The sequence below is a fragment of the Oryx dammah genome, unplaced genomic scaffold (assembly GCF_014754425.2).
Source record: "Oryx dammah isolate SB20612 unplaced genomic scaffold, SCBI_Odam_1.1 HiC_scaffold_24, whole genome shotgun sequence".
Taxonomy (NCBI): domain Eukaryota; kingdom Metazoa; phylum Chordata; class Mammalia; order Artiodactyla; family Bovidae; genus Oryx; species Oryx dammah.
The window spans coordinates 54,515,989-54,537,377 of record NW_024070208.1 but is presented as its reverse complement, the minus strand read 5'-3'; the positions used below and the strand labels follow the sequence as shown (position 1 = coordinate 54,537,377).

Sequence of the window (21,389 nt, the reverse complement as noted above, 5' to 3'; positions counted from 1 at the left end):
TAATTGGCAGCCTGGTCAGCAAACACACAATATAATGTCTACCTCTTTCGCATAAACCTCATGTAATCCTCAGATACATACACACTGTGCTTCCCAACAAACAGGTGAGGAAACTGAGACGTTGGTTAAAGAAACTGCCTGAGCTGGCATGAGGGCTGATATTTGAGTTCAGGTTTAGCCTGGCTCCAAAACCCTGTCTTTCTGTTACACAAAGCCACCTCCCTTAATCAGCCACAGGCTCTTCAAGGATAGAGAAGGCAAGATACAAGTGAGAAAAAATTACTTTTTCTTTTTTTGAAGCAAAAAAAAAAAAAAAAAATCAACTGGATGATCAGTCCAATTCTGCTCGTGTTCCAGAAGATGGAGAAAGAAATTGTCTTCTCAGCACAAACAGTTCTATTCTGTCCCAAGTCTCCCACACGACCCTGGAGACACAGCCTTGCAGACAGCCATGTAGGATGTTTAAAGGCAGGAAAATCAGAAGGCTCTCAGTGAGAGAGGTCAAAAAACAACTCTAGAAATGCTCATTAATGTTTTAAGATCTGTTTTATGCACCTTTTCCTTGCCCGGGAAAAGTCTGATCGATGCGTTGATCCTGACACTTGTAACTTTCTATCCTTAGTACACAAGGAGCTAGATACAGAGAGGGACACCTGATAAGAGAGGAATCAGCAGTACTGCTAGATCGAACTCCCACCACTTCACACTATGGAAAGAAAACGTGCGGTCATGGGGCAGACGTATTGCATCGGAACCTCTGGAAATTGAGGCTGGGGTGTTAACTTGCCCCAAATTCTGGGTTGATTATAATGCACTGTACTGATTAATGGACTTCCCTGGTGGCTCAGATGATAAAGAATCTGCCTGTAATGCAGGAGACCCAGGTTTGATCCCTGGGCTGAAAAGATTCCCCTGGAGAAGGGCATAGCAACCCAGTCTAGTATTCTTGCCTGGAGAATCCCATGGACAGAGGAGCCTGGCAGGCTACAGTCTATGCAGTCGCAAAGAGTTAGACACAACTGAGTGACTGACACACATACTGAAAGACAACCACAGCTCTAAAGGAAGGTTCTGAGAATCGTTCCATCAGGAATTCATCCCTGGACATCCTGTAGAATCAGGGAAATTTATGACTCAGCTGTCTCTCAAGTTTGTAACTCTCAGCTGAAGATTTAAGGTGAGGGTTTTTGCCATTTTGGCAAGTTACTGTTTTTCTGGGTCTCTCCCATGTTTACATATTAAACTTTTGTTCGATTTTATCCAGTTTGGGCGGGTGGAGTTCATTAATTAGGTGAACTGATGCTTTCCATAGTAATCATCATTTTAAAAGCCTGGATTTAAGAAGTGATATTTTACTTCCACTATCACCACCTATCATATTAGGATGAATGGTCAATGCTTGTTAGCAATTAATGGTCTTCAGGTCTTCTCTCTGAATGAATAAAATGGGAATTAAAATTTTAGAGCCCAAATGCAAGTTAGTAAAACCAAATTACTATGCAGGAATTTAGATGGCTGAGAAGCTAAGTTTGATGGAAAAGAAACAACGTATTTCTACACTAGGGATTCCTGCACAAGTACAGTTCTTATACCTCCACAGAAGAGTTCATACTTTCCAACAGGGTAATTTGTTGCTTTTCACATTCTGAGAGCAGAGGCTGCCCTCCAGGTTTCTTCTGAGCTTTGAACAAACTCTGGTCTTTTGTGGATCCCATGATGCTCTGGTAAAGCTACAAGATGACACAGCTTTAAGGAAGGATAACCAGTGTCACTAAAGGTAAAACACTGATTTAAACATGAAAGAAGTAGGAATGTAACTGAAAAATGAGTTTTTCAGTTTGTTTTGGAAGCTTGAAAGAGAGGAAAACTGCCTCCAAGATTCTGTGGACCAGGGGCTTCCCTCCTACCAATGCAGGAGACACGGGTTCAGTCCCTCATCTGGGAAGATCTCACATGTCGCAGAGCAGCTAAACCCGTGCACCATGGCTATTGAGCCTGTGCTCTAGCCCTCGGGAGGTGCAACTACTGTGCCCTAGAGCCCCTAACAAGAGAAGCCATGGAAATGAGCAGCCCACACAGGAACAAAGCCCCAGCACAGCCAAAAACAAATAAAATTATTATATCTATAAAAGGTTTTGTGAACCAGTATGGGATTTGGGTGTGCTATAAGCTCAGCTGTTAAAGGGGCAATAACTCTATCTCTTCCTTATTTGGGGCTCAGTGGTAAAGAATCCACCTGCCAATGCAGGAGACGCATATTAGATCCGTGGGTCAGGAAGATCCCCTGGAGAAGGAAATGGCAACCCACTCTTCTTGCCTGGAAAAATCCCACAGACAGAGGAGCCTGAGAGTTACAGTCCATGGAGTCGAAAGAGTCAGATATGACTTAACAACTAAACAAGTTCCTTATTTAGCTGCTGGATTTTTCACTGGTTTCCATGAAAACCAAATGGGTTTTTAAAAGCATATAGCTCAACCTCTCAAAATCAAACAAAAATTGAAAGCTAAGTTAAAAACATCAAGAAAAATTAAAACAAGAAAACATACTGAGCTCTAAACAAACATTTTCCTTTTAACTTTTATGAAGTAGGGAATGAGTTTTTTCTTTTTTTCTAACTAACTACAGGGTAGGTTGCATTTTAGGTCGTATGCCCCTGGTGGCTTAGAAGGTAAAGCGTCTGCCTGCAATGTCGGAGACCTGGGTTTGATCCCTGGGTCAGAAAGATCCCCTGAAGAAGGTAAAAGAAGGTAATGGCAACCCACTCCAGTACTCTTGCCTGGAAAATCCCACGGACGGAGGAGCCTGGTAGGCTACAGTCCATGGGGCCCCAAAGAGTCGGACACAACTGAGCGACTTCACTTTCCTTTCCTTTCTTTCCCTAATGAGTATATACCCATAAGCAGGTCTGATCTATGGTGACCACTAATCTTTTGCAAAGTAGAAATAAACATGTTATTTGCATTTATTAAAGTTAAACTGCAACCTATCTCCCAACATACAAATTACTCACTCTCCAACCTAATTCCATGCCAGTTGTTTTCCACATAACGTAAGTTCAAGCATATGAACATTTTGTGGGGCCAAGATGTTGCTAATATATTGTCGATCAAACTGATTTTCAAAAGGATGCATGACAGGTTCACAGTTCCACATTTACTGAACTTTATTAACAAGTAACACACATATCAACATGTTCTATATATGGGAAAGGACATTCAATAATAAATGGCACATTATCATCTAACAGTTGAACTTTATCAACAATGAAGTTTTAAAAAATAATACACATATTTCATGACTACTTGAATTAACAAAAAAATTTAACAGCAGTTTAAACATATAAAAGCTCACTATTTACTAGTTACCGTAAGTGGAATCATTTCAATACTTCTATTTAAAACAAAAAACAAAAAAAGGAAAAAATATATATGTACTGTATCTTCTACAGGCCTAACAGGTGTCTAGGCAAGGCTGTGACAACAGTAATTGACTCCTGCCTTGATACTGCAGTTCCCTCTCTCAAGGCAGTAGATTTAGGCAGTCACTTCTCAATACAGTGGAGAGTTATACACAGGGTGATCATACAAATTCTCCTCCAAATTAGGACACTTATGAGAAAGGAGGCACGACTTAAGCTCAGGAAATAGTAATCACCAGGTCTGTTATGAGCAACTCAGGATATATGTCACTCTAGTGAAATTCAGTTACCCGATGCACTGTCATTACCTTTGTGCTTCATGTCGATAGACCAGTTGGAAAAAAACTGTGGTAAATTAAGAAACCCTGAATTCTTCTCCAACTAGACCCTTGGAACTCCACTTTTCCTGTCATTAGAGGTTTTGCTTGAAATATTAGTGATTATTGTCTTAGGTTAACATTTATGATCTTCAAAGGCATGGGATATAGCTTATAGACTCAAAAGGCTAGCATTAGTATTTTTTTTCTATTAAAAAGAGGTTTTCATTTTAACCAGGTATAATAGAATTTGCATTTTAAATTCCTAAAATGTATTCTGGACACACTGTATAGAAAATGTATTTTTACTTTAAATTCAGGCTTTTTTTTTTTTTCCATGAAAACATAAAGATGGATTTTTCTGGTCATAATGAGCTATTTCAAATATAACAGAAATAATATAATACATTTTTTTTTGTATTAGCTTCCAGCCTCCAATTCACATTCATTCAAAAATTGTTCATAGGTACCCTAACAGGGATTTTAATTTTCAATTTATTTAAGGCAGAGTGCAAAGGCGGTTAAGTGTCTCCAAAACACAGCAGCAGCTATGCTGTCCAAGCTCACAGGAAATGAAGGGAAGTGTGTAGGATTTGATAAATCCAGGAGAGAATGCTGTTTTCTAAAAGAATATTCTGAGTCTCCTCATTGGATGATGAGATTTAAGACTAAAAATGAACTCTACCAATTAAAGAGGATTAAGTAACAACACACTTGAATCTTACAGATTTGTGGGGGTAAAAATCAAAACAAAAAGTGAAGTTTTGATGTCGGGTCAACATCTACATGCATAAACCAAGCATTAAGATCACAAAAACAAAAATAAAAATTTAATAAATTGATGTATGATAGATGATCTAGTAATTTTAACTTACTCTGTATCATTTAAAAACTATTACAAAGTACAAGTTTATAGGAAATTAATACACAATAAAAATTCTAACATGAGCTCACATTTCTTATAAATAAATTCTAATTTTAATTAATTTCCAATACAGGCAACTAAATCAAATATTTTGTTTTCTTTATCCCCGGCTATTGTTAAAGGGTACCTTAATCAATAATCAAGGGTTCAAGATATTTTAATCAATAATAAAAAGGTTATGCAGGGGAGGAGAATAAATGATGGAAACAAAAAATAGGAGGCTCAATCAGAAAAACAAAATGACATGTTCAGTTTACTAAAGACAATGAAGTAAATGAGAAAACACAGAGAAATACAAAAAAGTTATAAAGCATAATAAATTTTATTTTTTCAGAAGTGGAAAATGACCCTGAATAGTTTTAAATGTATCTCTTAGTAGTTGGTGTCTAATAATAAACAAGCAATCAATTTTAAATGTTCTATATATAGTTGTATTAACTGATTTTTAAGTTTAAAAGGTAATTTTTAATGTTGGCATTCAAAAGCAAAGATATAACTGAAAAGAAGACAGATGAACCATAAAATGATCTGCAAAATGTAGTAGCTTATGAATGCAAAATAGATTCCAGTTGTAATAACACATATTCACATACACTTTCGCAACACACTCACACCCCCATATTCCACAGACACATTTCCATAACTTGAAAACAAATATTTCATGTATCTTGATTCAGGAAATGATTTTTACAAGTTAACCTTACAATCAGAAAGCAAGAAGATATTAAAAGCACAAGTTTTTATTTGCTAAGCTAAACATCTAAAGGAAAAAAATATTACAATGATACTGAAAGATATTTTTATTGGTTTTTTAAAAGATAAAATGTAAATGAGAGTATCTTATTCAGAAAATTAATTTTCAAAAAGTCTTAAATGAAATAAATATAATACCTAATACAATCTCTTCCTCTAAGAATCTATAAGATGGACAATGCTAAAAACCAAGCTTCTCATCTGAGAATCCCCAAAGTTGGCATGTCCTTTTAAAAAAAAGAAAAAAAGATTTTCTTATAAAGGAAATGTGGCATACCCACGTTTTCTAAAATTTGTCCTAAAACTATCTTTAACACCCAAATTTTCTAAATATATTAAGTCCACTTAAATTAAGGAAAAGATACCTAGATACAATTTCTAAGAAAACAATGCAGAAAGTAATTTATGCATGGTTTGCATGGTTATTTACAGAAAGTTTTACTAAATAATGATATAACTATCATGTTCAAAAGTCTGACAAATCCTTTCTAATAATCAGCACTGCAGGTTTCAAAAAAACTTTATATATAACAAAGAATGTTTCCTGTGTAGAGTTACTAGATAAATCTGAAAGCCAGAAACTAAAGCATTTGACATGGTTAATAATTTCATTTTTATTATACTAAATGTCAGGTCAGAAGTCAATGGCATTTACATGCTGGAAGACTGTTTATCACTCAACTCTTTCAATTATATCAAACACTGATTAATCAAATGTGACTGGACTTGACTGCAACAACTGCATGGTTTCTTTCAAGTATATGCAACTCTTTTAAATGGGCACATATGCAACTATGCAAAACCAATGAAACATAAATATTTAAAAGAATGAACAGAAATGGCTGTTAAGCATAAACCACTCTGCCATTCAATTTTGAAACTCTATCTTTTCTTCACAAATTTGTCTTCTGTGTTTAGTAGTCTTCTATCCCATTAAAGTTGCAGGTTTACAGATGATCTGGAAATTTCACATTGATGTAAGAAAGGAATGTCTGGTCGATGCAGTCTAGGAACAGAGAAAGAATTAGTCTTAAAGTGTATTAAGCTGCAATTATCCAAATGATGGTACAATGAATATAGTATGACATCAAGAATATAATAGCCTTTTGGTAAGAATGACATAAGTAGCACAGATCAAAATATATTCTAAAGTAAACTTCTAAAGGAGAGCATCTAAAAAATATTTACATTATATTTTAAACTCCTGAAGAGGAAAACAAGATAATCACACTGAATATTCACAGAATATCATTTACATTAATAAAATTACAAACTCTTCAGGTCACTGTAGACAAGTTAAAGAGAAAATGTGACATCTTCAAGGGGAAGGAAGAAACCTTAATGGAACATTTAAAATAATACTTAAATACAATCCAGAAATGCAACTGCAATCATCTTCAGCAGAATTAAGTAAATTATGTTAGCTTAGGTAACATATAAGCATAAAATTTAAGCAACCAAATCACAAACCATATAATTTACATATACTTAGTCATAGCAACTGTGAAACATCTTGTACTTGGAGACACATCAGGAAATTAAGTGTTTCAGTAGACCTTTGGCTAATGCAGTTCAAATACTTGAAAAGTTCAAAACAATGAAGTGTATAGTACTTGCTTTTAAAGTACTGCAGTGAGGTATGAGGTCTCTTCACTGACGATCTACTAGCCCCACAATAAATAAATGCCTGTACTATAAACACAGCCTCCAGAAACTTACTTGATAACTAGTAAGACAATCTCTGCTCATTTCTTTATTCTTCCATTTATTCAAGTTGTAGCCTCCCATTGTTGATATAAACTGGTACATGTTAAGAGAACAGTAGCAGAGCTCCTATTTTCTTTGCACAACCTTTACTCCTTGATCCAGTTTGTTAAGATCAGTGTATGGCACTGCTTACAATAGCCAAAACATGGAAGCAACCTAAATGTCCACTCAAAGAGGAACGGATGAAGAAGATGTACTACACATACACAATGGAGTATTGCTCAGCCACTAAAAAGAAGGAAATGACGCCATTTGCAGCAACATGGATGGATGCAGATTGTCATACTGAGTGGAGTAAGTCAGAGAAGGAGAAATAGCATATGACATCTCTTATTTGGTTGCCAGGGGGAAGGGACAGTTAAGGAGTTTGGGATGGACAGGTACACACTGCTATATTTAAAATGGATGATCAACAAGGACCTACTGTGTAACACAGGGAACTCTGCTCAATGTTATGTAGCAGCCTGGATGGGAGGGGAGACTGCGGGATAATGGATACATGGATATGCATGGCTGAGTCCCTTAGCTGTTCACCTGAAATTATCACAACATTGTTTATCAGCTAAACCTCAATAAATCATAAAGATTAAAAAAAAAAATCAGTGCATAGCAAATTGCTTTTCAGTCACAGATTTGGTTTTTTGTCTGTTTTAGCCTGCAGATATCTCTGTGAAATTCACAGTGATGCAAAATGCTCATTCTTTCTGTGTAAGTGCTTTGTCTTACTGTTTTTCAAGCCTTTAGATGCTGTGCTAGTGGTTACTTCGTATACAACCTGTAGCCAAGCTTTAAACAGAAATTTAAAGGTCTGATTTAAAGTTTTAGTTTACTCATAATGTATTTTTTAAAACTAAAATGTAATGAAATTCAATTTTTTAAATGGAAGTTATCTTAAAAGTTTGTAATTTTTAAAATTTCAATACTGTTAACAGTATTAAAAATCTATTAAAAATGCTAAATTTGAGTAAACAACATGAATACACATTAAGCATTTAATATGCCTGGGGTGAAGGGCTTCCTTGGTGGCTCAGTGGTAAAGTAATCCGCTTGCCAACACAAGAGACAAGGGTTTGATCCCTGGGTTGGGAAGATCCCCTGGAGGAGGAAATGACAACTCATTCCAGTATTTTTATCTGCAAAATCCCATGGACAGAGGAGCCTGGCGATCTATAGTCCACGGGGTCTCAAAAGAGTCAGACACAATTTAGTGACTAAACAACAAATGCATGGGGTGAATTTGAATACAAAGGGAATAAACAGTTAATATATTAATATTTCTTACCTCTATAATAAGAAGAAATACCTTGTTCTATGAGCAGCTGCCATACTTTCAGACATGTTTCTGACTTTTAGATAATTAACAAATCCTCTGAAGAAAAGAAGCAGGCCTGAGGAGGTTGAAATATATGGATATATTATGCTCTTAAAAAGAAAGGGGACATGATAAATTTGAAATAGACAATTACAAACAAGGTCCTCTTGGTCAAAGGAATTTAACGTGTAGGATTCCATTCATTCCACATTTTACACTATAATGATAGCTCTATTGTAAGGAAATATAATAAAATTTTACTGCTACCTCCAAATTCTTTCAATTTGTTAAGCCTAGATGTATCTAAAGTAAAGCAAATGTAGCCATGAAGGTCCTAACTTACACAAAAATACACACTTATTAAAGTATTTTTTTAGCAAGGAAAACTACCTAATGTGTTTAAACTGATTCAACTCACAGATACCTCATTTTACATGCAACTTTTAAATCACTATAATGACTAAGCAAACTAAGACGTATTTACTGATATAAAGTATTCAAGAGAGAACATATGCAGCATATGTAATTGCTAACAATTGTAGGATAAAACCAGTAATAAGCCTGTCTAGCCAGATCAGGTGCCTGTCAGCTGCAAAATCTATATTTAGATATGTGAATTGTGTAAATAATTAAATTATTAGTTCTTATTTCCAAGGAATAACAGTAGGTTAATTTATAATTAAAAATTTGAGAAAAATCAAGACAGGAGACTTTGGAAGTAGCCACTCTAGTGAGTTCTTGAATGATTTGAGATACATCTTCTATTTCAGTGTTCTCCTCTGTAAAACAGTATTTTTAAATAATAACCATTTACATCACAAGTATCTTTAGTAATCAATAAAACAAAGCCTGTGAAATGTATCAAAGTTTCAGATGAAAAATATTAGCTAAGTGTCAAAAGCATTACCATTATTAGTGGAGTCTTTGATATACTTAAGCATACAATTCTAAGGGAAATATTTTTTAACTCTGGTAAATTTCTAACCAGGTAATAAGGGGGTGAGGTGGAGGTGGGACAAGAAGCAGATGATATGTACGCAGGGAACTTTCCTCACCAGGAGGACGAGCCTGTCAATTTAAATTCAAAGTCTCAAATGAAACTTGTAACCCAATTCTAAGACAATAATCGAAGCCCTAAAATAAGAAGCATGGTTACAATAAATTAGAGACAGAAGAGAGGCACAAATAATGACTTAAAACAAGCGGTGTAAATTTCACCTAAATCTGATCCCATCTGCTTCCCATATCCTCTTTTCCATGTGTGACTCCCACTCGGAATTCCGCCCTTATGCCCTTCCAGATGCTGTTCAAAGATAATGACATTGTGATCCAAACATAAAAGTATTACTGAAAAATGTAAACCAAAATTACTTGTGAAATCCCTTCTTTAGTCTATGAAGCTGCTGTTGCTAAGACCTATTTTGCTCTGCTCAGGCATTTTCCAAAATTAGCCAATTCCCACCTAGAAACCAATCAAGCAGCAGCTATGGTTTCTCAGCGTTCCGGGGTGTGTGCAACATTCTTCTGGGTATGTGACAGCAACATTCCCATCACGGATTAAGCTTTCATATTCCCCTAAATGCTAGATTATGGCTCTGATGAGGAACTGGGGCTGTGCCTGCATTCTACTGTGTTCCACGGTTGTCTTCATAAGACTCCTCAATCCCCTAATAATATTTATAAGCAAGAATCTCACTCAATGTGCTTAAACACCTAAAAGACATTATAAATTTTTTCACTTTTGAGTAAGAAACTCAGTCAAGCACACAACTGGTCAGAAAACAAGTAACAAGACAAAAAAACTGGTTAAACTTTTGTCCAATCTTACACCCCAACAAAATCACAAGAGATATAAAAATAATTGGGATAATTTCACTATAATATCAGAAAAAGAATCTAGGCTCTTTAGTGACCTTCGCTAACCACTAAGATTTTGTTTCCTGAAAGATCCTACAGATGCAACAGCAGGACTAAATAAAAATGCCAGGGGAACACTGCCACCTACTGAAGTGCTGTTTTCCGGTACAAGTAATTTACTACAGAAATGGCTCCTAAACCTAAAGAGAAACAACCTGTATTTTTCATGCTGGTAAATAAATTTGAAATGTGGATTACAAGTATAATGTGATTTTAAGATTAACTTAATTATCATACATCCAAAGAGGAAAACACAAGAAAACACAGATTGGAAATCCATAAAATTCATCAATATTAATAAATGACATGCCTGGTAAGAAGAAAACTCAACAGAAGCACTGTGATCATTAAGCATGAAGCCTTCCCTTACGCCTGACTGATTAATGATTAATGCAGAGTGCACTTCAAAAGTGTAAAGAATGTTTCAATGATCCAAAAATAAAAGAATAGGTAGAATATCCAATTAGCCTCCTCTCAACATTTCCTACGATCATTAAAAGAAACTCACGCATGTCTATTTTCCAAAATAAATGCTGAAGGCAATTATTTTTTAATCATTTTATGATTTTCAAGTTTTGCAGTATTCAGTTCATTCAACCACTGATTCTTTAAATTGACAGGCTCTGAATTTTAAATCAGAAACCAGAGTGTTATGTAGAACTATCTAGATAGCCAAGATGACATGTGTTTGGATATGAGAATTTTTCAATAGAAAATTTTTCTTTCACTTAAATAACACAGTATATTTACATCTTACAATTTTAGGAAATACCAAAGTTAAACTAAATGCAAATTAGTCATACTGAAATGCATTAAGAATAAACTTACCAAGTACAAGAAATATCCACCAAAGCCAGTATTGTCCATTGAAATATCCAGTAAAATAATCAGAAAACTATGGAATGAACATAAATATATTTACTGTATTTATGGACCTAAATTTGAAAATCATAATTAACCTCAGTTTCAGAATGATTTAATTCAAATAATCGTCAGCACATAAAACAGCACAAAAAGAAAAAGAGAAAAGAAAAATATTACACATAAAATTATTTGAGGAAAAAAAAACTTTTAGAAGTTTTTTATCAGCAAACAAACTTATGCAAAATATTTAAGAAATAAAAATTAGTTTCAAACTGCCTGTAAGGAAGAAAGATAAGTGTTATGTATCCGAATCCAACATTTTTCTCATTAAAGAGTTCACATGTCAGTTCTTTTCTCATAATCTCTCAAAGCCACAACTACCATCCCAAACACACTACAGCAACCCGCTGCTTTAGATATTAACACCAAAAGCCACATTAGTTTAATCTTATCAGATGGGGATGTTCTGCTGACCTCTAAAAAGAAGAGCTTTTGACCTTCTGCACACCCCCTACTGTTAATCACTGCCAAGAATACTAGGCACATAAAGACCCCCAACTCATTAGAGTCTTTTTTATTTTCAAACTAGATGCTCCAGCATTCATTTCCCAACAGTGAGCTGAGAACAGCTAAATGAACCTTGAAGTGGCATTTCAACAGCTCCTATTAGTGGCCATGGTAGACAGTTTATAAATTCTCTGTGAAATGAGAACGTGAACAGACAGATGGAAGGTAGGGTTTGATGCCACTGAACACAGGTATCTTTTCCTTGATTTGACTGTGGACATGATGATATATTATTTTTTAAAAGTTTTCTTTTTAGATCTGTCTCATTTTCCTGTTTGTTTTATCTACTCTGTTTCTACCAGTCTCCAACCTGAATTTAACTAAAAATGAGTTTGTTAAAAGCATGTTTGTCCTCAGATGTATCTAATTCCAAATTTGTACATAACTATTTCCAACTTTTCACTGGTAATTTCCACAAAAGATTTAAAAAAAAAATCTTACAAGTTTGGTAAGAATAAAAACGCTTACAAACTGTAAATAATGTTACTGTGTGGGAAAGCACATCCACTAGAGGGTATCTAAATGTTTCTTAAAGCTTTTAAAGTAATTTCCCAGGAAGTATTTATAATACATGAACCATGATCTAAGTTCTCACCTTTGAGTCTGAGAAATTTCAAAGAATAGAGATTTCAAAGTACCATTATAGATACAAAGCCCATGTATTCCTATACCTTTAAAATATGTACAATGAAAGAAGAATTGGAAAACTGTGAAAATATAGCTTGTAAAGTAGGACAGCTGCATTACTTTTTAATCAAATGATTAATAAGAAACAAAAGGCTTTCATATAGGTTCTAGAGATTATAAGAACAAAAGGAGTAAAGAACTAAAACCACACATTTTTACCTTTCTAATTCTTAAAATATATTTAATATACAATATCCACAACAAGAGGCAACCAGAAAAGAACAATGTAATTCTTCACCAGAAGTACCAACCTGCAGCTGTTCTTTATCTGTTCCCAAGTAAAGAATATAATTATCTTCATTTTGAAGTCAAAGGGAAAAACTCACTACATAAAAAGAGTAAACTAATAAGCTTTGGAGCTCATTAGTAAGTTATCAAACGTGTTTCAAAATACTAAAATATCAGAGGGCTCAGTCAAGTTGTGTTTTTGGTTTTTTAATAACTCATATTTAGTAGTCAACCACAGGCTGCAAGAAATCAAACTTTGGAAAATAAATTAACGAACAGTAAGAATTTATCTGACTTAAATTTTTGAAATAATTATGATTTTATTTTGTTTAAATATGACAGCAGTATTTTTTTGTTTACTTCCTACTTTTAAAATAAACTGTCAGCTTTTAATAAAATATATATGCAATTTTAAACAAATAATAAAAACATTAAAAGCCTTGGAGAGAATCTTGGGCTAAACATATTTACACTAAATGTGAGGCTCACAGCAATTCAGAAACAAAAAGAAAAGCAGCAATGTGATTTATAAATTACTTATTATCTAATAAAAGGAAATGCCAGGCTTTTAGGAAAAAACCTTTCCCTCAGCACTGAACTCCAAGGAGAATTTATTGCTTGGAGCATTGTAACAAAAGTCAAAGTACAGTCAAAGTTACAGAGGCAGTACAAAATTAGGGAAACAGGCACTGAAAGGAAGTCAAGCTAGATTCTAATCCACAAACTGTGGGACACTCAGCAAGCTATTAGGCTTTTTATTCTGTTTCATCATCAATAAAAGGGCTAGCTTGTCTCCAGCATCATTGATGGATGACACAGGATTATTCGGTGTTTATAATGAATCATACCTGGAACATAGTAAGTACTCACTGAATGACAACTATTATTTTAAAACAGAACATTCCTTAAAATCCTTTTCTTATATCAATTCTCAATATACACTGCAGGTATAACATTAACCTTAACTCAGTAAAGGTATTTTAAAGGGAAACAGTCCCAGGGATTAAACTTCATGCTATTAAATTCCTTACAAAACTTTGAGAAACTCCAGTCTTTGAATTTAAGGTCCCATCTTATCACACTGACTGGAGCTGATGAGGAGACAATCTAACTCCTTCGGAACCTGGGGTTCTACGAAAGAACTAGGCCTTAATATACTAGAGTCGAACATTGCATATAATGCACTGATCTATTTTTTATGTTCTAGAATGATAGTGAAAGTGAAGTCGCTCAGTCATGTCCAACTCTTTGTGACCCCATGGACTGTAGCCCGCCAGGCTCCTCTGTCCATGGGATTCTCCAGGCAAGAATACTAGAGTTGGTTGCCAATGATACTAGCAATTCAATAACCTTAGGAAAACTGAGAAAGTCAAATCATTTTCCATGTTCTGTGACTCAGACCAGAAATCCCATTTGAATAATAGTCATTAATTCTATTACTAACATAACCAGGGTTGGACTAGATTATCTAGTTCCAACTCTTGAGTTTTTCCTACTAGTAACTTCTGCAGGGGCAGGGACTGTCTCTTTATCTCTGCATGCCTCATAACACCTAACAGTTTTAGCTTGTGGTGAGAACCTACTTTACATTTTTCAAATAAAATTAAAACAAGGAACTGCCAGGGGCAGTTCTTACAATGGCCAGGTTTTAATCACCTTAAAGGAAGCCAGTTTGCAGGTCCCACCAAGAATCTGGGAGTGTTTAATAACCACAGCCTATAATCTGGTCTGAACAGAGACACAGTCTGACAAGATTACTGAAACCCTGGGAAGTAATAAAATAAGTTTAAAATTAATGAAAAAACACATAAAATTCAGTTTTAGTATTTTTGTAATGGGTGATTTTCTTAAGATATTTGATAATGTAGGTGCGTAAATGAAGTGTCTGAAGCACTGAAGCTGACATATTAGTATGTGGTTCTACTGAAAGTTTCAGGAGGACTTGACTCATTCAATTAGAAGTCATTGTTTAAATACACATGATCTGTGGAAAGTATATATTTTATTAATTGTATATAGCATTAAAATGTGTGGGTTACTTTTAATAAGAGTAACTAATTAACAAAGCCACTTTCTTAGCTGAAGAAACCAGGGGAAAATCATTGTAAAAAGGAACCAAAGGGGCCTTCAAGAGGCAAAGGAAAAGAGCTGGGGGAAGATTATGCTGACAATAGTACTACCTGTGCAATGGTTACAAAAATTTTATTTTTTTGCCGAGACGGGAGAAAGGAAAGAACTTACTGTTATCTCCCTACACTTCATTTTGTAAATGACATGAGGGAGACAGAGGGTGATTTCCAGAACAACTGGAAAATGAGAAGAAAGGCTTAGAAGGAACATAAGGGTTGAACCCAGGTCTCCCACATTGCAGGCAGATTCTTTACCAGCTGAGCCACAAGGGAAGCCCAAGAATACTGGAGTGGGTAGTGTATCCCTTTTCCACCGGATCTTTACGACCCAGGAATCGAACCGGGGTCTCCTGCACTGCAGGCAGATTCTTTACCAACTGGGCTATCAGGGAAGCCGATAAAGGAAAAGATGAGTTCTAATAACTACCTTAAAGGCGTGTACTTTTACTTTTGGGGGCCTCCCCAGTGGCTCAGTAAGAGAATATTTAAATCCATGATAATTTCACTAGCCAATGGAAATGTTTATGTCTTAACTAATTCCAAGCAGACCTATGCTTTATCACAATAGTGGCAGCCATGATTCACTGAGCACATATACCTGAGCAGTAACTGGGCAAGGTACTCAAAATATGTCCTGTTCTTAGCTCACAAAAATACTGAAAGGCACCTATTATCTATTATGAAGAAACTAACGCTCTGAACAATTTAAAAACTTAAAAGTCAGAACAATGATATAAAAATGATGAGATTCAAACTCAAATTTATCTGATTCCAAAGTTCTTTCCACATACTAACGAGTTCTCATACAATACAGTCGGGAAATTCACACCACAGAGATCACTATAATAATTAAGGACAGAAGTTAAGAATAAGTCTCAAAATAACTGAACTCATATACACAAAATATACAAAATGAACATTTACAAATCACAGAGGAAATTTCATGTACTTTAATTTTAGCAATTAAAGTGGTAGAGGCTATCAAGACACTCACCCTGACAATAAGGATCCATTTGATCAATGAAAGGCCAAATCCACAGATTGCACCATACCTTCCAGCGATGGTGTTGGTGATACAGAAGGATAAACAAAATCCAAGCCAGTTGAAAATAAATGCCACTGAAAGCAAGAGAAATAATTCTTTTAAAAGACCACACACTGGAAACAAATGAACAGAGACCTAATTCAGAAGACCTGAGTTTGATCCCTCGGTTGGGAAGATCCCTTGGAGAAAGGCATGGCAACGCACTCCAGTATTCTTGCCTGGAATTCCATGTACAGAGAAGCCTAGCAGGCTACAGTTCATCATGTCTCAAAGAGTAGGACATGACTGAGCGACTAATGCCACTACTACTTCGTGGAATATAAATAATACTTCACTGCTCAATGGAAATAGCAGTTCTCTTTCTTTTAACTCTGTACTAATTAAGTCTTCCTTACAAACTGTAGTCTACCTTTTTCAAACATCTTTAGTTGTTTACTATCCATTAACAAATGGGTAAGCTTGGTTTCTTGTCAGTTTGGTCAAAAATCAATACCTTAGAGCTTAAAATCCAAAAGGTGAACTGTAATTTTAAACCAGTTAAAAATTAAGTCACAAAGTGGCTGCCATGCAATCCTACCCAAAAAGTCTAGTCTAAGACACCAGCTGACCAAATCAGCTTTTTAAAAAAGCAGTATTAAAGATGAGCTGAATAAATTATGTATTTTAATAATATATAAATTATACTAATGTTCCAGGAGCAAATACTGTTCACAGCCTCCTCCTACCTAACAAAACCTGTGGTTCCCCTTCCCAGGAACCCACTCACTTCTAGAGCCTGTATTTAAGGGGTGGCTGGACTCCGTACTTAGCCCCCAAAGGTGAGTCCTGAGTAGTCTGGGAAAAATCACAGGAGGCCCAAATCCCCTGCCAGTGATTTTATTTTGTAAATAGGACTTCTGAAAAACATTCTTAAAAACACAGGAAGGACATAGAGGATGGAATTTAGGATAAATGACAGTAGCTCTAAATTGATCCTTGTTGAAGCTGGGTGATGGATATGCAGATGCTTTGTTTTTTTAATTGAAATGGACTTGATTTACAATGTTGTGTGTGCTTACTTTAAATTTCTGGCCACATCCTAGAGCATGTGGGATCTTAGTTCTCCAACCAGGGATCAAACCCTGCACCCCCTTGCACTGGAAGACTGAGTCTTAACCACTAGACCACCAAGGAAATCCTACAGAGATGTTTAATATACTCTCATCCAGCTTGAGAATTTCTACAATAAAAGCTTTAAAAAAAGGAAGAAGAAGAAAAAGAAGAGGCCCTTCTTCTTCCACTGGATGTCACATTTAATCCTCATACCTGAAACTGCTACCATCATCCTGCTATCAGCCTGAGAACTAAACCACCATCCTGTCTGCTGGGGAGGACTGTGGAGGGGCAGATGGGTAGATGGTGGCTGGGAGGGTTTGTGTGCACGTGAGCATGTATGTGTGTGTTGTTTTCGTGAAGAAGAAAGTAAAGCAGAGCCACAGCACTGGCAGTCTGTGCCTGAGGTCTGCCTATCCAGAGACTTCTGCTTTTATGGGACAGTCTCCTAACTATTTACAACAGCTGAGTGAGGGTTTCCTACTATTTGTAGCATAAACCATTCTGATCTGGGATTATATCCCAGGTCCCTGAGATATAATCAGAGTGCCATATTTATGTTCACGATACCAACAATATCACAATGATAATAGCAATAATAAAACTGAAGACCAACGTGAACATAAGTCTTGTTCACTGCTCATCCTCTCACCCTAAATATCTCCAACCAAGCCCCAGGGAGAATAAAGTAAATTACCTAGAGAAATTCTGGTTTTTCAAAATTCTAAAGACCTAGAGGAAATGTTTTAAGATAAGTTTAAATGAAATGGCTATTTCTTTGAAGCAATGCCCCTACTATTATCATTTTTTCCTTCCTAAAACTTTCTAGATGCAGCCTTTTTGATCATTAATGGGAAGCTATAATACATGGTGATACAATAGCCAGAAAAATGAATTTTTAAATAAGAGACTTGTGTGTTGAGTCACAACTCACTCACTGGATATACAACCTTGGACTCACTGCTGACTTCTGTTGAGCCACAGTCCTCTTATCTTTAAGCACTGACTTGTGAGATTGATAAGAGGATTAAGTGAGAATGTAAAAAGCTTAGCACAGCACCTGGCACATGGTGGTTGCTAAAAAACGTCTGCCACCATCCCTATACATACAAAACGATCTCTCCACGTAGGTCCCATCTTTCCTACCAAAAACATTTCAGGAGACACTACTATAAATAAAGTGTGTCGAAGTGTGGAAGTCTCTCAGTGGTGTCCAACTCTGCAACCCCATGGACTGTAGTCCTCCAGGCTTCTCTGTCCATGGGATTCTTCAGGTAAGAATACTAGAGTGGGTTGCCATGTCCTCCTCCAGGGATGTTCCTGATCCAGGGATTGAACCTGGGTCTCCTGCACTGCAGGCAGACTCTTTACATCTGAGCCACCAGGGAAGCTACACTATATAAAGCTTGTTTATTCTCTAATTTTAGCTGCCATACTGGACAACAGAGATAGAACATTTCCATTGTTCTAGAATAATCTATTGCATATAGCAGCTCTCTATCTAACTGGCTGATGTTTGTGTTAACTGTGGGGAAAGCAGATAACAAAACCAGTTTTATATCTATTTAAAGAACTGACATTACCAAGCAGCAGTGGAGATTACCAACTGGTTGCTGCATATGTGCTAATGGCAAGCTGAGGTATTTCTCTCCTCAACCCTTAGGGCAGGCAGGAGAGGTCTGGGGCAGAGGACAGATATCGCCAGTCCTGAGCACCCCATCCCAGTGTGCTACGAACATTCTATCATTTTGCAAGTATCTCACGTCACAGGTTATCTTCCTACATTAAAACACAGGAAGCACTGACGGGAGAAATCCAAAACAGCAAAATATTTCAAAAGTGTTATTTTTTTTTGTACCATTGAGCATGTATATGTTTAGCTTTGGGGGAAAAAAGCATTTAAACACTGTCCAGTTTCCTCAAAATCAGACCTACCACCATCTACTAGACATATCATTGTGCCTTAAAAGAGGAACAAGATTCAAAAGGATGAAAAAGTACTTAATGAGGTGTCATGTTTTCTTTATGGGCTCCACCAGTGGTATCAATTCCTATCAACTGTGCTCACGTGATATAATTTGTTATTGACTGAACTGCATCCTCCTCGAAACTTGTAGATTAAAGCCAGGAAGAGAACCCTCAGTGTGACTTACATAGAGATAGGGTCTTTAAGGAGGGAGTCACAAGTACCTGAGGTTATAAGGGTAAAGCCGTAATACAACAGGACTGGAGTCCCTAGAGGAAGAGGCAGAGATGGCAGAGAGTTCTCTGTGTACACACGCAGAGGAGAGGCCATGTGAGGACACCGCAAGAAGACAGCCATCTGCAAGCCAGGAGGACCCTCACCAGAAACCAAAGTTTCTGGCTCTCTGATCTCAGACTTCTAGCTTCCAGAACCGTGAGAAAATAAATTTCCATTGTTTAAGCCACCCAGGCTGTGATATTTTGTTACAGCAGCCTGAATAGACAAACATGTAACTTAATCACCTTTAACTGCCCTCACATACACATGCGCTAGTTAAACAGGGAAGCTGTGACTACTGAGGCATAGATAGATCCACTTTTTATGCCCTTTGGCCTATAAGACAGAAAGTAAAGCTGAGTAAGTCTTTAAGGTACAGAAAGGGCAGAGCATTCCATTCTGGATCCTCACAGGGTCCCCAGCCTCTGGGATCTAAAGCCTGATGATCTGAGGTAGAGCTGATGTAACAGTTGAAATAAAGTATACAATAAATGCAATGCACATAAACCATCCCAAAACCAGCCCCCTCCTCCCTGGTCTGTGGAAAAATTATCTTCCATGAAACTGGTCCCCGGTGCCAAAATGTTGAGTACTGCTAAGACATGTCTGAATCGTCAGGAGAAGGATTTAATAAACATACACTAAACCTTAGGTATGGAAAATCCATAAAAGACTGTGTAGTAGAGACAGGTGAACAGATATCAATACCTGCCTAAGAGAGAAGACATGAATACTTTTCTTTCAGCTCCACCTTCATTTATGCATGTTCCGCTAGAGAGCTAGAACAAAATAAGGAAGCTTAAAAGGTGTAGGGAAGGGACTTTCCTGCTGGTCAAGTGGCTTTGACTCCATACTCCCAATCAGAAGTCTGAGATCAATGAGTCAGAAAATTCCGTTTCTAGTGAGGGTTCTCTTCCTGGCTTGCAGATGGCTGGTCAGGGAACTAGATCCCACGTATCAAAATTAAAAATCCACATGCCACAACTGAAAAGATCTCACAGACAGCAGTGAAAACTGAAGATCCTGCATGTCGCAACTAAGACCTGGCATAGCAAAATAAATCAATTTTAAAAAAAGAAAAAAGGTGGCGGTCACCTATTCCCAACACAGCAAGGCCCAAGATGGAACCCAGAGAAGCAACAGGTCCATATAAGCTATACTCCTGTGGAAAAGTAAGATTTGGAGGAGTAAATAACAGGGAAGTAGGAAAATTAGCACAGGAAAGTTGGTAAAGTATGCTCAGTGTTGCTCCAATTACAATTCTCCGCTTGCGGTCCTTTTTTTTCCCTAAGAGCAAATAAGGCAGGTTTAGACAGGTGAATGTCATCTGAAAGAAGGCTGCCAATCAAATGACTTACTGGAACTCAGAGGTGAAGCCTCAGTTAAGCATGAGGAAGGAGAACACCACCTGCAGTTAACAGCACTCATAATTCACGGCACTTCACTATATTAACTCATTTGATCCTTACATTAGCCTTTTAAGAAGGACAAGATCAGAATTAATTCCCTTTCACAGAAGGGCAAATGAAGACTCAGAACAGTCAGGCTCCACACACAAAGTCACAAGGTAAGAAGCGTTGTAGGTAGGACTGTGGCACCCAAGTCTTTTTCTTTTTTTGCAACCAAGTCTTTTACACTTGTATACACTGATCATTTTATATATATACCTCCCACCTACCCAAAGAATTTGTCGGGTAATCAGAAAGCAATAGTATATACTATAGTTTATCCATTAACTTAGTATGGCTACACTTTTAAATTTTCAATAGCCACAAGATATGTATTAATAATAAAGGGGAAAAGAGTAACTCCACAGTGGAGAAAGCTGACGGACACTACCTTATCCTGATGAGAGTTAACATCACTAGTAATAAGATACCTAGTAACAAAATACCCAGTAATAAGGTATCTAGATCATTGCCTTCTGATATGACGCACTGAAAACACAGCATTTCTGTGGTATTCTTGGTGGTGGGGGGGGCGGTGCGAAGTGGGGGCAGAATGTACCACCTGAATCTAATAACTGGGAAACATTAGCTAAATCCAAATTGAAAGACATTCTACAAAATACCTGACCAGGACTCTACAGAAGAATCAAAATTGTTACAAAACAAAGACAGACTAA

General features: G+C 36.5%; 1 protein-coding gene across 1 annotated transcript in view; it reads right to left on the bottom strand.

Moving 5' to 3' along the window:
* Positions 1-3,139: 3,139 nt before the first annotated feature.
* The window catches only part of NDFIP2 (Nedd4 family interacting protein 2), a 72,439-nt gene continuing 54,189 nt past the window's right edge, over positions 3,140-21,389 (bottom strand). The window contains exons 5-8 of the mRNA XM_040267320.1: positions 15,880-16,004; positions 11,239-11,305; positions 8,464-8,569; positions 3,140-6,420 (exon numbers count right to left, since the gene is read on the bottom strand). Coding sequence (XP_040123254.1) covers positions 8,466-8,569; positions 11,239-11,305; positions 15,880-16,004 — 296 coding nt within the window. The 3' untranslated portion in view covers positions 3,140-6,420; positions 8,464-8,465. The remainder of the gene's footprint in view (positions 6,421-8,463; positions 8,570-11,238; positions 11,306-15,879; positions 16,005-21,389) is intronic.